The sequence below is a fragment of the Theropithecus gelada genome, chromosome 3 (genome assembly GCF_003255815.1).
Source record: "Theropithecus gelada isolate Dixy chromosome 3, Tgel_1.0, whole genome shotgun sequence".
Classification (NCBI taxonomy): Eukaryota; Metazoa; Chordata; class Mammalia; order Primates; family Cercopithecidae; genus Theropithecus; species Theropithecus gelada.
In genome coordinates, this window is record NC_037670.1 from 77,090,740 (window position 1) to 77,107,915 (window position 17,176).

At 40.7% G+C, this 17,176-nt stretch overlaps 1 protein-coding gene across 4 annotated transcripts in view; it reads right to left on the bottom strand.

Moving 5' to 3' along the window:
- Positions 1 to 16,272, bottom strand: part of SEPT7 (septin 7) — a 120,051-nt gene extending 103,779 nt beyond the window's left edge. Inside the window, exons 1-2 of one of the 4 annotated variants that reach the window (XM_025380200.1) lie at positions 15,935 to 16,218; positions 14,935 to 14,936 (exon numbers count right to left, since the gene is read on the bottom strand). In XM_025380200.1, the coding sequence (XP_025235985.1) occupies positions 14,935 to 14,936; positions 15,935 to 15,995 (63 nt within the window). In that variant the 5' untranslated portion in view covers positions 15,996 to 16,218. Of the gene's footprint in view, positions 1 to 14,934; positions 14,937 to 15,934 lie in introns of all 4 variants that reach the window. The other 3 variants (XM_025380199.1, XM_025380198.1, XM_025380201.1) reach the window with 3 other exon arrangements.
- Positions 16,273 to 17,176: the final 904 nt, after the last annotated feature.

A 17,176-nucleotide genomic window follows, 5' to 3' on the forward strand; every position in this document is an offset into this window, starting at 1 on the left:
AAAGACTGAATGCTTTCACTCTAAAATCAAGAACAAGACAAAAGATGTCTATCATTGCCACTTCTAAATAACACAGTTCTGGAAGTTCCAGAAAAGGCATTTGGTAAAATAAAGAAATAGAGTGCATCTAGATTGTAAAGTAATGTAAGTAGTATTTGCAGGTGATATGATCTTATAAATAAAAAATCCAAAAGAATCCACACACACACCAAAAAAACTACAGGACTAATAAAGTTGCATGATATAAGATCAATATACAAAAATCAATTGCATTTCTATAAAAAAATTAAGAAAAAATTCCATTTGTGATAGCATCAAGAATAAAATACCTATAAATAAATTTAACATAAGGAAATCTAAGTCTTACACATGAGAACTATAAAAATATTGTTCACAAAAACTGAAGACCTAAATAAACAGAAGATATTTTGCATTAATGGAGTGGAAGACTTAATATTGTTAAGACGGCAATACTCTTCAAATTGATATACAAGTTCAACACCATGGCTATCAATATCCTTGCTGGCCTACTTGTAGAAATTAGCAAACTAACCATATAGTTCAGATGGATATTCAAGGGAACCAGGATAACCAAAACAATTTTGAAACAGAACGAAGTTGAAAGACTCACACTCCCTAATTTCAAAACTTACTGCAAAGTTAGTCATCAAAACAGTGTGGTACTGCCATTAAGAGTATACAGATCAATAAGAAACAAATGAGAATCCACAAAAAAAACCTTACATCTATAGCCAATTGTTTTCACAGAAAGTTGTCAAGACGACACAATGAAAAAAGACTAGTTTTTCCAACAATAAGTAGTGAAACTACTGGATAGCCACATACAAAAGAATGATTCCTATCTCACACCATACCCAAAAGTTAACTCAAAACATTCACAGCTTGTACTCCAAACATTCACAGCAGCATTATCCATAATAGCAAAAAAGTAGAAACAACCCAAATATCAACTAATGAATGGATAAATGAAATATGGTAGTATATATACAACAGAATAATATCCAGCAATAAAATGGAATGAAGTACTACTGAGACATGCTACAACACAGACAAAACTTGAAAACACTGCTAAGTGAAATATGCCAGTCACAAAAGTCACATTATATGATTCCAGTTATATAAAATGTCCAAGACAGACAAATCCATAGAAATGGAAAGTAAATTAGTGGTTGCCAGGACAAGGGAAGAGGAGGGATGGGGACTGATCATTAATGGCTCCAAGGTTTCATTTGGGCCTGATGAAAATGTCCTAAAAGTAGACAGTGACAATGGTTGCACAACCCTGAATACACGAAAACCCACAAAATTACACACTTTCAAGGGGTATATTTTACGGCATGCAAATTATCTCAATAAATCTGTGATAAAAACAAGCATGTACTGTACACTACCTTTCACATATAAATTGTTACATCTCCTTTCTCACACATATCTTCTCATATGTGTAAAAAAATACTCACAAAAAATCAATCAGAAACTCATGAGATCCATCACCTCTATCAATGTGTGGGGAAGTGGTAGAAAAAAAGCAGAATGAGAACAGGGTAAAAGAAAGGTGGGAGGAATACTAAGTCTATTAACATCATGGTAATTTTCCATGTATCCCCATTAAAAAAACAAAATCAGTCAGGATGTGAAAAGAAATAGTAACAAATAAAACTAACTATTTCAGAAGAATAACATGAAGACACTGAAGGGGATGGAGCAGAAAAGAACATAACTAACTTTGGAAAAAAGTATTTTGATTAGTGTAAGATATTAGTATAGTATATTAACTAACAGTATTGGTATTGCATAAAGCTAAAGACAAAAAAGCACATACAAATATTATACTCTAGCAAGTAAGCATATTACATAGTTCTGAAATTACAGCTATGTGTACAATAGATTTTTCCAAGTATGTAAATAAATTGCAGATGAAAGCCAGGTTTCTCAATGTTGAAGAAAGGAGTTACAAGGAAAAGAGAAAGGCTAGAATGAACTCTGCATTAATAGACTGGAATCAATGTACCAGTATAAATTCATGGTTTTTAGTATACATATGCATATATTTTTACACACATACACAAAAATACAGATGTATATATATAAATTCATACACTGCCTACCTCTGTCTGCTCAAAACATCTACTAGAAGCAGGGACACTCCAATAGCAATGAGCACCTCTGGCACCCAGATCTTGTTTTCTAATTATTATTCTCAAAAAAAGGTTGCTGGACTCCTTGGACAGTGATTGCTTCCAAGGCTTAGGCAGAAAAAATACAAGATAAACTAGAAAGTAAAGAAGTACCCCTAAAAATGATGGGGACATACTGAAAGGGTAAACGAGAGCCACCTGAAAGGACTCTCAATGGACAATTGAACAATAAAACAATGAAAAAATTAATATATAACTGAACTGATGAATAAATAAAACAGCTCTTCCTTACCACAATAGAATCCCAGCTTTAAAATGTAGCATGATGTAAAAAGAAAATCACCAGTAACACAAACAGCACAGTAAAACTGCCATAGGCAAGAATCATTGACAAGATACTAAAGTTAGTGGGTAAAAGTATAATGAGAAATTGTACAGTCCAACAAAAAACTAGTACCTAAAATATAAAAAGAACCCTTACAATTCATTAAGACAAATACCCAATTTAAAAATGGACCAAAGATTTCAATGGACCACCAAAGGTGACAAACAGATGGCAAATAAGCACAGGAGATCCTCAACATCATTGGTCATTAGGAAAATACAAATTAAAATTACAGTAAGTTATCACTACAAATCTATAAGAATGAGTAAAATTAAAAGCAGTGACCATTCCAAGTGTTGGTGAGCATGTGGAACAACTTGAATTCTTATTCACCAGGGGTGAAAATGTAAAATGTTAATAATATATTGTAAAATAATTTTGCAATGTAAGAATTAAACATACACCTACTATATTACTTATCCCAAGTATTTACCAAAGAGAAATGAAACGTTGTGCCACTATCATTACAGCTTTTTTTTTTTAAAGTTTACAGAAAAAGCATGAAAGAAAATACTCTCCAACTTTTAACAGTTTCCCCAGTGACCAGCACACAGCAGGTACAAAACACATACTTGTTAAATGAAAGAACTTGATTGCTGAAGTTCTAAACTAATGACTTAACAGCAATACTACCTATAGTTAACATCAATGTTACAGTAATATAATTATCAATATATTACTGATGTAATGAACTTAATGTCAATACTACAACTTTAACTGGTAGTGTCTTATTTCAAAGAGTTCAAAAGCACCGATACACTACCAAATGTGAAATGATCATTACTTATCATGTCACGATTGGTAAAAGCTTCTCAGAATGGGTAGTTTTGATATGGGCCTTCCTTAACATATGATAGGACTTCAAGGCAGGTACAAACATCATAAGCAGAAGCAAGAATACTAATACTGACCGAGTGCAGTGGCTCACTCCTGTAATCTCAGAACTTTGGGAGGCTGAGGCAGGCAGATCACCTGAGCTCAGGAGTCTGAGACCAGCTTGGTCAACATGACAAAACCCCATCCCTACAGAAATACAAAAAAATTAGCTAGGTGTGGTGGCACACGCCTGTAATCCCAGTTACTGGGGAGGCCAGTAGCTGAACCCAGGAGAAAATGAGAATTGTTTGAACCCAGGAGGTGGTGGTTGCAACAGCGAGCCGAGATCACGCCACTGCACTCCAGCATGGGTGACAGAGCGAGACTCTTTCCAAAAAAAAAAAAAGGAATACTGAACATTACTCATTATAAGTAGGAAAAGGTCAAACCAAGGAGGTGCTAAAATGATAGCCTAAAAGTCTTAAGTATATAAAAGATTCATAAGGCAGTATACGCGCAGCTAGCTAGAAATCTAAATTCCAGTATCCACTGTAACTTATTTGTGTTCTGGTGGGTAAATTACACAACCTTTCTGAGAATTGTGTTCTGGTGGGTAAATTACATAACCTTTGAGCCTTAGATTGGGATAATGTTGTAAGGTATATATAAAGCAATATAAAGGGTTTGGCACGTCACATACAGTAAGTACAATAAATGACAGTTGTTACAGTGATTGTGCTACAGATGATAGTTATTATTAAGGCCTCTGGACTTGTATCTTGCAGAAAAGTCATTCCCAAACCTGGCTATAATCAGAAGAATATGGGGAGCTTTTGATTAAAAATAGAAATCTAGGCCGGGCGCAATGGCTCAAGCCTGTAATCCCAGCACTTTGGGAGGCCGAGACGGACAGATCACGAGGTCAGGAGATCGAGACCATCCTGGCTAACACGGTGAAACCCCGTCTCTACTAAAAAATACAAAAAATAACTAGCCGGGCGAGGTGGCAGGCGCCTATAGTCCCAGCTACTCGGGAGGCTGAGGCAGGAGAATGGCATAAACTCGGGAGGCAGAGCTTGCAGTGAGCTGAGATCCAACCACTGCACTCTAGCCTAGCTGACAGAGCGAGACTCCGTCTCAAAAAAAAAAAAAAAAAATAGAAATCTGCGCCTCAGTCTAGAAGTAGGGAATTAGAATCGTGCTAATAGAGCCCAAGAAATAATACTTTTAACAAGAGCTCTAGAAGCCAATACTATAAATAATAGACAGATATTTATTTTACTATAATAGGTAAGTTATTTTGTAAAAGTAGTATTTTAGGTATAGTAATTTAAAAATATTTATTTATTAAATGAAGTGGGAAGAGACTGGAAGCCATAAGAACAATGAGGAAACTACCCTATGGGGGAAAAAAAGGTCCTTTGTTCACCTTAGCTAGATTCTAATTGTTAAATGAAATCCACTACCAACCAACCAGAACTAGAATACACATCCTTCAATTAAAAAGCAATGGAGCCTCCCAAAACTTTCAACACAGATTCAAATAAAAGATATTTCCATTAAGCATAAAACCCCCATACCTTTGACATTTCCTTTAACCCTGGCGAGTACTAATGTTGATGGTGCATTTATATCATATATCTTGCTATATTTGCATGTCTGTAGTATTATCTCTGCATTTCCTCTATGTTGACCAAATGTTTAGCTTTCAAAAAGAAAGGGATTTCAACTTTTCAGCAAATCCAAAACTATTCCAAAATTTCAAAAAAAATGGGGAGAAAGGGACGTGGGGCCTATGTCTATGTAATTACCTCTCTAACAGCACAGCACCATGCACTAACACAAACTTAAGTATTTTTGGTGGGTCTACTTGCCAGCTAAGTCATTCTAGTTATCTTTTTCACCCACAGTTGAAGTTGAGTTAGCCATCTCCCTAAACATTTTTTTTTTTTTTTTTTTTTTTGGAGACAGAGTCTCATTCTGTCACCCAGGCTGGAGTGCAGTGGCTTTACCCTGGCTCACGGTAACCTCTGCCTCCTAGGTTCAAGCAATTCTCCTGCCTCAGCCTCCTGAGTAACTGGGATTACAGACACCAACCACCATGTCTGGCTAATTGTTTTGTTGTTTTTTGTTTATTTTTGAGATATTCAAGCGATTCTCCTGCCTTAGCCTCCCGAGTAGCTGGGATTATAGGCACCCGCCACCACACCAGGCTAATTTTTGTATTTTTAGTAGAGACAGGGTTTCACAATCTTGGCCAGGCTGGTCTTGAACTCCTGATCTCATGATCCACCCGCCTCGGCCTCCTGAAGTGCTGGGATTACAGGCATGAGCCACCACGCACGGCCTTAATTTCTGTATTTTTAGTAGAAACAGGGTTTCACCATGTTGGCCAGGCTGCTCTCAAACTCCTGACCTCAAGTGATCTGCCCGCCTCAACCTCCCAGAGTGCTAGGACTACAGATGTGAACCATTGCCACCATGCCCGCCTCTTAATAAGCAAGCTTCTAAGCCCCACCTCCCACCTAGCGAGTTACAGAGTCTCCAAAAGCGTTAAGCATTAGAAACGTTTCCAATAATGGTCCAGGGTTTAGGAGCACTAACACACCCCTAATTACAACCTTAAAATATATATGTATATATATTTAGAAAGAATACAAATGACTGAAATAATTTATTTTTCCCCTCGTGGTTAATTTGTTTAAATTAATCATAAAAGAAACCAAGTTTATATAATAAACTTTTATTATTAGAAATATTTTTAAATGTTAATATTTGAGAGTACATTAGTTCCTGGAAAATTTTTCCTTGTATAGATCACCTCATACCCCAAAATGCTACATGTACTAAATAAGGTGGTACTCTCGTTATTTAAAAAAAAAAAAAAAAAAAAAACAATATAAATGAAAAGAACTAAGATAAAATTACTATGAGAATTTTGTCTCCTCTTACATAAATAATGATCTCACTCAAAATATTACTGTAGTCTCTAAAATTGAAGGACAATACATACTAAAATCTTCCTCAAAAGAAAGAACTCGGCTGGGCAAGTGGCTCACGCCTGTAATCCCAGCACTTTGGGAGGCCAAGGTGGGCAGACTGCCTCAGGTCAGGAGTTTGAGACCAGTCTGGCCAACATGCAGAAACCTCGTCTCTACTAAAAATACAAAAAAATTATCCAGGCGTGGAGGCGTGCGCCTGTAATCCCAGCTACTCGGGAGGCTGAGGCAGAAGAATTGCTTGAACCAGGGAGGTGGAGGTTGCAGTGAGCTGAGGTCTCACCACTGTACTCCAGCCTGGGTGACAGAGCAAGCCTCTGTCTCAAAAAAAAAAAAGAACTCATTAACTCATTACAATTTGAATGGACAATAAGAATATACAAGGATACAAAATGTCACTCCTGCAAAAAAACACTAGCATAATCCTGAGTCTGAAACAACTGCTGCTGTGAAATGTACCAGCAGAAATTTTAAATAAGTAAACATTTGGCCAAGTGCAGTGGCTCACGCCTGCAATCCCAGCGCTTTCGGAGGCTGAGGCAGGTGGATCATAAGGTCAGGAGATCAAGATCATCCCTGTCTCTACTAAAAATACAAAAAATTAGCTGGGCGTGGTGGCAGGCGCCTGTAGGCCTAGCTACTCAGGAGACTGAGGCAGGAGAATGGCGTGAAGCCGCGAGGCGGAGCTGGCAATAATAAGCTGAGATCTCACCACTGCACTCTAGCCTGGATGACAGAGCAAGACTCCGTCTCAAAAAAAAAAAAAAAAAAGGAAACATTTTAGTACTACCTAAGAAACTGGAGACCTCAGTCTGTCTAACTTTAAAGGACAAGGAAATTTCACACAAATCACTTTATTCTAGTTTCCTTCAACTCTGTTCACAAATTCACTTACTAAACATAAAAATTCAAAGCACAAATGAATACATTTACAATTATCGGAAAATGCTTATTTTCTATCCTAGATGTCTTCCTAGTACTGAGACCCTACAAGACAAGTCCACTTGGATGTCCCCCAGGCCTCTCAATTTCATGTTTCGAATTACCTATTTCAAGAAATAGCATCTACTCATCTACCCATTCACTCAAGTCAGAAAGCTCAAATATTCTGGACTCATTTCTCACCACCCACATCTTCCCTAATACCTCACAACCATCCCCCTCATGTCTTTTCCCACTGCCCTGCTTCTGACCGATTTTTAGTTCTAAACTGCTAGATTAAACTCCCGCAATTTAATGGCTCCAACTTGGTGCCCTGTCAACTCTCAACAGAGATAATTATCATTGCAATTCTTATGATTACCACTTTTCTTTTAAAGTCTTCAATAAAGATTTTTAAATTCTCAGCACAGCAATACCAGTTGCCTACTTACCTCTTCTAACCTCATAACCTGATACTAACAGGATTTCTCACTCTTAAGTGAGAATTATCTTCACTCCTTCACCTCCTTTACCTACTCCTACCAACTTTTAAAGATTCACCTTCTCCAGCATGGAAAAGGTATCCTGCTTTGAACTTTCACTGTATGTTCTACATACCTTTATATCATATCACAAATTTTTTACTAAATGCAAGCCAGTTATAGGGATACAAAGGTGAACAAAACACAGTCCTAGACTTTAAGCACAGTGGAGGCAGAAAAATAAAGTCAACTGCAATATAGTCTGATAACTTTCTTTAAACTAACACCTCAGTGTTTATTATATGCCAGGCATCATGCTAAGATTTTTTTCAAATACTATCTCATTTACTTCTCTGATACCCTTATGATTCCCACTATACAGAGAAGGAAAAACAAAAGTTCTGTTATTTACCAAAGGTTCAGTTAAGCTTTAGAATTGAGATATGAATCCAAGTCTGACTCTAGACCCGAAACTCTTAATCACCATGCCTCTATTTCTACTGCCACAGCATTTAATTCAGTTTCCCCAGTGGCCAACACACAGCAAGTACAAAACGTGTATTTGTTAAATGAATGAACTTGATTGTTGAAGTTCTAAACCAATGACTTAACAGCAATATTACCAATATTTAACATCAATGTTATGGTAATATAATATCAATACGTTATTTATATAATGACAATGTCAATACTACAACCTTTAAGTGGTAGTCTCCTGCTTCAAAGAGTTCAAAAACTAACACTGTTAGTGTATTCGTTAGATACACTAACAAATGTGAAAAGATCAACATCCCAAGTGACTCATCATGTCATAGTTGGTAATACCAAAACACTGGAAATTAATGTCTATCAGAGTCAGACATGTTAAACAAATCATAATATATCCCATATCACGGTCTATCCATATGCCATGGTCTTGGTGTGTTGTCCCAAAATTTGTATGTTGATACTTAATCACTAGTAACCGTATTAATAGGATGAATGACCTTATAAAAGAGATGCAACGGAGCTGCTTGACCTGTTTGCTCCTTCTGCTATGTTAGGGCACAGCATTTGTTCCCTCCAAAGGAAGTAGCATTTAAGGTGCCATCTTGGAAGCAGAGACACCAAACCTGAGGGCACTGTGATCTTGGACTTCCTAGCTTCCTAAATGGTAAGAAATAGATTTCTGTTCCTTATAAATTACCCAGTCACAGGTATTTTGTTGGAGCAGCACAAACAGAATATCATATAATGGTTATATAGCTGTATAAAAGAATAAGAATGCTCTTTATGTACTGCATGGAATAACCCAAATTACACTAATTGGAAAGAAACATGTGGGAAATAATGTGTCTTATGCTACCAAGGGTGGGGGCAGGAAGGATATATGTTTTTAACTTCCATATGCAAAAAACACCTTTGGAAGAACATACAAGAAACTGTTAACACAGGATGCCTAAGGAGTAGGAAACTGGGTGACCTGGGGGTAAAAGTAAGAAGGAGAGACTTCACTGTATCTCTCTGTTTAACCTTTTGAATTTTGAACCAAGTGATTATACTACCTACTGGAAAAAAAAAAAACAAACCCAGGCCAGGTGCGGTGGCTCGCGCCTGTAATCCCAGCACTTTGGAAGCCAAGGCAGGCAGATCACGAGGTCAGGAGAGACCAGCTTGACCAACATGGTGAAACCCCATCTCTGCTAAAAATACAAAAATTAGCCAGGCGTGGTGGCATGCGCCTGTAATCCCAGCTACTCAAGAGGCTGAAGGAGAATCGCTTGAACCCAGGAGGCAGAGGTTGCAGTGAGCCGGGATGATGCTACTAGCCTGGGTGACAAAGCAAGACTCCGTCTCAAAAAAACCAAACAACAAAAAACTCCCAGTAAAATTTTTAAAAAGCAACCAGGCATGGTGGCTCACGCCTGTAATCCCAGCACTTTGGGAGGCCAAGGCGGGCGGACCATTAGGTCAGGAGATCAAGACCATCCTGGCTAACACAGTGAAACCCTGTCTCTACTAAAAATACAAAAAATTAGCCGGGCGTGGTGGCAGATGCCTGTAGTCGCAGCTACCTGGGAGGTTGAGGCTGGAGAATGGTGTGAACCCGGGAGGCAGAGCTTACAGCAAGCCGAGATCGCACCACTGCACTCCTGCCTGGGGGACAGAGACTCCATCTCAAAAAAAAAAAAAATTAGCTAGGCATGGTGGCGCATGCCTGTAACCCCAGCTACTCGGGAGGCTGAGGCAGGAGAATCACTTGAACTGGGGAGGCGGAGGCTGTGGTGGCTGAGATCGTGCCATTGCACTCCAGCCTGTGCAACAAAAGCAAAACTCCGTTTCAAGAAAAAAAATTTTTTTTTAAAAAGCAATTTCAGAAATGAAAACAGAAACATCATAACATCCATGACCATAGCTTTCTTGATTGCCACGGTGTCAAAGTGTCCGATACTTTTTTGGAGTCAAATATTTGTTAAATCAATGGACAGTTTACAAAAGTTTCAAATTACCACTACAGGAATATTTCAAATATATTTTATAAAGAATAGCAAAACTAGTGGAAAATGGTTTTGATTTTCCTGAAAACAGTCATCAGAGCCAAAGATTGTCAGGGCCCCATCCCAGGCCTATTGTTTATCACAGTGTGAAACACCACGAGAATCTGTAATCTTTGAAAAACACCACGATGATCATTTTATTTGAAATCTTATATAATAAAGAAGTTATGGGGATGGGGAGACTTTAGAAAGTTACCCAGAAAAAAACACTTTAAATGAATCAACTGTATACGTGTATCAGTAAAGCTGTTAAAAAAAAAAAAAAAAAAAAATTCATGGCTATTAGAAATCCTATCAGTGGTTACCTGGGGCAATAGAAGGAGAACTCCAACAAGGAACGAGAAACTCTGGGATGGTGGAAATATTCTATATCTTGATTAGAATAAAGGCTACAAGATGTGTGTGTGCACATCAGCAATTCATTCAACTAAATACTTAAAATCCATGTATTTTATTCTATGAAAGAATACAATAATAAAGTTACTTGATAAGTTGGAAAGCATTTGGAAATGTAGATTCCTGGGTCCCTCTCCCAGAGATTGCTAATCAGTGGGTCTTTTAGTGGGAACCAGTTAATCTGCATTTTTAACTCCAGGCCATGGTTGACCCTTCAATCATACTTTGGAAAACAGTGACCTAGCATAATGTTCTATGTCTAGTAATTACTGATCATGCTTTGCAAAAATATATAAATTAATGATAAACTTTTAATACAAAAAAACTCTAGGTAATTTTGATTCCCAAGTTTAGGAAATACTAAGAATACTAAGTGGTAGGAGTTCCAGGAAGAAGACGTAAAAAGTAAGACAGTTAAGGAAGCTTGTTCTTTCCAGTACAGTGGTTCTCAACCAAGGATGATTCTGCTCCCCCACGTGTCATTTGGCAATGTTTGTAGACTTTTTTTTCATTTCACAACCGGAGAGAGCATGTGCTGCTGGCATCTTAGCATGATGACAGGAGGGATGCTGGTAAATACTGTACAATGCACAAGACAGCCCTTCCCTGCCCCAAATAATGATAAAACCTCAAATGAGAAACTCTGACCTGGAGCCTCACCTCCAATAAAGCTACCAGAAGTAGTCAGCTGTGACCCAGAGTTAAACAAAACAACAGAATTAACATGTTATAACTTTAGGAAAGTCCATTTTTTACTTCTAGATCAGTGGGGAAGGAGGAAGAATATCATCTTTATATTTTACATAAGGCAAATAAACATTGAATAAAATGCAAATGACACATGAATACCTAAGACTTAGAAAACTTCAAAATAATGTAAGCAGGAGCAGCTTTAGGCAATTCCCCCAATCACAGGGGATACTTACGAATTATCAGCTTTTAAAGTTAACACTGGCCTAAAATATAATACTGCACATAAACTTTAATATGACAGTCTGTTGCTGCAGCATAGTTTAACCTAGTGCTATGTAAAGTGTGGTCTGTGGACCAGTGAGCAGTCTGTGAATTATCAGTTTATGTCAGAGAAACACAGAAATTTAGAGCATAAAAATGGAAATTTTAATAGCAGAATAATTTTACATCTGTTGAAACTAGTAATAAAAAATTGGGGCTTATAGTTTATCTTTCTTATTCCATTTCCACTTTTCTTATCTGCAGTATAGTCATGCACTGCATTAAAAATGTTTTGGTCAACAGTGGACAACATGTATGACAGTGGTCCCATAAGATTACAACGGAGCTAAAAAAAATCATATCACCTGTGATGACATAGCAGTCATAAGTTCATAGTACAGCATATCTTTTTTTCTAGGCTCAGAAGCACAAACATTTGGCCGGGCGCGATGGCTCGCCTATAATCCCAGCACTTTGGGAGGCCGAGGCAGGAGGATCACTTGAGGTCAGGAGTTCCAGATCAGCCTGGCCAACGTGGTGAAACCCCATCTCTACTAAAAATACAAAAATTAGCTGACCCTGGTGGCAAGTGCCTGTAACCCCTGCTACTTGGGAGGCTGAGGCAGGTAAGCACCTGTAAACCCAGCTACTCGGGAGGCTGAGACAGGAGAACTGCTTGAACCCAGGTTGCGGTGAGCCAAGATTGTGCCATTGTACTCCAGCCTGGGCAGCAAGAGTGAAATTCCGTCTCAAAGAAAAAAAAAAACCAACACTTACCATGTGTCATAATTGTCTACAGTAGTCAGTACAATAACAAGCTGTACAAGCTCATAGCCTAGAAGCAACAGGATACAGCCCAGGTGTATAGTAGGTTCTACCATCTAGGTTTGTGTAGGTATACTCTATGATTTCTCAATGTACCCTATTGTTAACAATGCCTAAATTATAATCTAACCTACTCCGACTGATGTATCTAGTGAGTAGCAAAGCCAAGATTTGCATCCATATCTAACATCAAAGCCTATGTTCTAAATCATTATTAAGATTTTGAACTCAAACCCCAGTGTGTAATCCCTACATCTGGATAGCTGGACTGCACCAAGAGTAAGTCACAAGGATTTAGTGTGTGTCTGGCCTACGGCCTTCAACACTCAATGCCAGCCAAGTTGTCTCTTTGGCCCCTCTTCCCCAAGCCCATGCTCAAAGTTTAGTCTCCTGATCTCTGATGATGCAAAAGGACACATGAAGACAAAAACAAAGAAAAGATTCATCCTCAAGGCCTAAAGCAGAGTCACTAAATGCTACTCTTTTCTTTTGGAAGCCACCATAGTTTCTGGCTATAGGGGACAATATCCTCTCAAACAGAAGTAGGCCTCAGATCTCTCTAACCATGCTAGCTACATGGAGTACAGGATAAATGAATCCAAAATAAGAAAAAGCCACACGGACTAATAGTCTTTTAATTTTAAAGTTCTCACACCAAGACCTCCAACCTCTAACATAAGGTTCGAAGACCTTACATTTGACTCATCCATACTGTACATTTTGACCACGATGCCCACCCAGTACACAATACCTGAAAGAAAATGTAATCTCCCTCAAAATATTAAGTGCAATGTCCACTAATGGGTCACAACCTGCAGTCTTCAAACACTGCTGTAGAGTTCAATGGTCTACATTTAACAGTATGCTCTCATCCAGCGAACTAAACCCATAATCAAACTACCTTAAAATTCTACTCCTTAAAACATAATTTTTATTGTTTCTATTATACAATAAAGTGTGTCTTTACAATGCAAACTTAGTACAGAAAAAGAAATATACAAAAAGTTTTTTCTCAAAACTTAGTAAAAGACATAAATCATTAATTTAAAATTCTCAACTTCTAATCAAAAATTGAAGATAGCCTATGAAGTCAAAATGTGAAACACATTTCTCAGCAGGCAATTTAGTCAGGTAGGAATTCACTATCGGCAATTTCCAGAATGCAGTCTACAATGAATATGTATATCATCAAATTATAAAAGTCTGCAACTAATCTGCTCTACCACTATCCTTATTCTGACTGATCCCCTCATCTGATCACTCTCCATTACTGAGACCTTAGAAGACAGAGATGTAACTCTTCTTCCTTCCTCTTCTCCCCAAATCTCTGTTATTGTTGTTGTTGTTGCTCTAGCATATTCCTCTAAATTCTCCTAGGGTCTGTAAGGATTCCTAACTTGCCTTAGACTTGTTCAGAACTTCTGGCATGGATTTACTTAAAATTACTTCTATGGGAAAATGTGCAAATCTGAACAACCAATTTTACCACAAACTTTTGAAATATAATCTTTTAACACTACCTTTCATGTATTATGTATGCATCAAGTATCTCCAACTCAAAGCCTGCAACAAAAATTGTTAAGCTCCATTAGAAAAAGACAATATCCTTTCTTTTTAAAGGATAAGAACTAATTAAAACCAACTTAACATAACTTGCTGTTATTTGTTGTGAACTTGAATTCTGTAAGCCTAAGATGTGGTATAATATGTGGTATTTTTAATAATTGTATTATGAAGACCTGGTTCCACCATGTTGTCCCATCACAAAATAAGACAATGCTACCATGCAAATCACCTATGTAGCTTCCACATTTATTTCATAGCTTCACTCAACTCTATCTCCTTTAGTCCCACCCACTGAACAGCTGAATGGGATGAAAGATTGTTTACTGCTCTCCTGCCGCTGTAACCCCCCTCTCCCCAACCACCACCCAAACACCCCTCACTCATTCCCTTGCAGTCTGAAGAAATAAAGAATCCAAGCAGCAATAACTGACTTGGTCATTGTTTATATCCTCCCTTCAGTCTATCAGGATTCCAGAAATTTCATCCCCACCTGTACACCTGAAGTCTAAAATACTCTCCTCCCCAAGTTTGCACATAAACTTTAGGGGGAAAAACTGACTATACTCATCACTTGCATGTGCATAAATATGTAAAACAGGTTAAATGCTTAGGGATTTAGATTACCTGTTCATTTAGATTCTCAGGGACACTTAAGATATTCTCTTTCATCAAAATAAAGCCAGAAGAAAGAATTCTTAAAGCTGAACTATTTAGCAATAAACTCTCAAGAATTGTAGTAAGTTATTATTTCAGTAACTAAGAAAACACCTGGACGTCACGAATTCTTTCCTAGGACTGTAAAAACCCAAATCTGAAAGTGTACTTTTCAAAAGTAACTTAGCAAATGGAAATGTCCTAGAAAAATCTCGGTTGCTTATTTCTTACTATACAGACAGCTGAAATGGAACTCAGGAGTGGAAAATGTGAATGAAATGGCCTGTTCTTTTTCCAATATGTGGGGGAGGAAAGGAAATGAAAGGGCTCCTTAAAAGAATAACTGAGAATATTGAAATATTTTCAAAAATTAATTTCCCTTAACTTCGCCACTCCACATCTCCGCTCCCTCCCTTTTCCAGGGACCCTTCCCACCCTTTCTATCTCCTCCGGGGGGCGCCCTTCCCAGGCGTTCTCTTTCCCCTACTCCTAAAAATTAAGCCCAAGTACCAAACCAAACTACCGATTCTCCGTTCTCAAGACTCGCCCGCCATCCACCGGCCTTCCGGGCTGCGCCTGGAGAGAGGCAACCCCGAGAGACGGGAGGAGGAGCGGGGAGGCGACGCGGTCACTGGAGTTGCTGCTGCAGCCGCCGCCGCCGCCGCCTCCACCGCAGCCTCAGCCTGGTGCATCCTTCTTCCTCCCTCCCCGCCGCCGCCCTCCCGGGCTGGCCCACACAGCACCCTCGCCCGAGCGCTCACATTCGTCCCCACCCTCCTCGCCAGGCCCACTGCCCCACGAGGGGACTTCTGCCGAGGGGGATGCGGCCGGGGACAGGAGGAGCGGGGCCGCGGGGGCCGGCGGGCACGGGAGGAGGCTGAGGGAAGGCGAAGGGACGGAGAGAAGCAAGGGCAGAGCTGAGACCACCGCGCTCAGGCTGCTCCGGCCGCGGAGGCCGCGGCTCTCCACCCCGGCCAGGGGGCCGGCCCGCCGCGGCACAGGAAATGCCGCCGCCTCGGCTCTCCTCACGTTCAATTCAAACTGTCACCGCCGCCGCCTCCCCTCCCCCCGATCCCGCCGCTGCCGCGCCCCGGGCCCGCCGTCGCCCCCACCACGGCTCCTCTCGCCGCTGCCTCCTCCTCGCCTCAGGGCGTTCCCCAGCTCGGTCCAGCGGCCGCAAGGCTTCCCGGCATTCGGAGCCGATGACCCCGAGTCGCGGCAGCCCGAAGCTGAGACTCACCCATGGTGCTGCTGTTGACGCTCCTCTCCTCAGCAGCAGCGGATCTCGCACTGACCGACATCCCCTCCCCCCTCCGCGACCAGCCCCGGCGCAGCGCAGCCCGCCGATTCTCCAAAGGCGCCTACGCCGATTTCGCGGCGTAGCTGCCCGGCGTCGCTGCCCTGCTTACGCACGCTACAGGAGGCGGACTCCTCCACTGGCTCTCGCCCGCCTCCCGCTCCCTCCTCCGTCCCCCGCCCCCTCAGACGAGGCTTCCGGGCCGAGCGGAGGCTGGCTTCCATCTCGCGAGATTACCCGCTCCCCAGCTCCGCCGCTTCGCTCCATTTCGAGCATGACTTCATTGGCGTCAGCAACGTTTAGCTGTTCGGGTTTAGCCGCCATGTTTAAATTGGCCGGATTTCGCACCACTGAGGTCATGGATACTCAGGCCTCTTTGCGTGTTTCTTCAACACTGCTTCTAAGGTTAACCGCGTTACATTTGTTGCCGAAAATCCTGGTAACGCTGAAAAGGACTAGTCGGTGGGGTGCGAGGGTGGGGTCTTGCCCGAATTAAAGATGGCCGCAGTCAGTTCTGCCCCGCGCTATTTCACGTCAAGATTTGGAGCTGCGGGAGCCGCCTGGTTGGCCTCAGCCCCTCCTTACGGAATTGGCGTAAGGCAAAGAGGCGCGGCTGGAAGAACCAGACTGAGAAAGTGCCACAGGGCGGGGGCCGCATCCGCCCCTCGGCTTGTAGCTACTGACCCGACGGCTTTGTGAGTGAAAGTGAGGAGACACTTCGAGGCAGGTGTCTGTGCCCCCATTCATCCCTGTTTCCTCGGCTACCTTGACTTTCGGGGTGAAAAGTGAGGTTAGGCCCTGTTTCCCCGACCCTTCCCTCTCGCTGTCACTCTGGTGGCCTGGCACAGCCTCAGAGGTCGGCCGCTGTAGCCCCCATTGCGGACTCTGCTGCCACCTTCGTATTGGCTCACCTTGTTGGGGCCCGATTCAGTCCTCTTGGAGCTCACGCTCCAGTTGAGAAAATGAACGGACGCAGGAAACTACTGGATAAGAAAAGAGTAATAAAGGGCTACGATTGTGTGAGTTTCTACTGTAGCGATGAATGTCGCTGTCATTGGAACCTTCCCCAAGTGCCTTCTAGTGAAAGCCTTTCTTCACTCGGAATAACCTGTGGTCTTTTGTACGTTTCTTGAACGTAATGGTTCTCGGTTGTATTCTTCATGCACATGTGTTACTTTTCCTGTT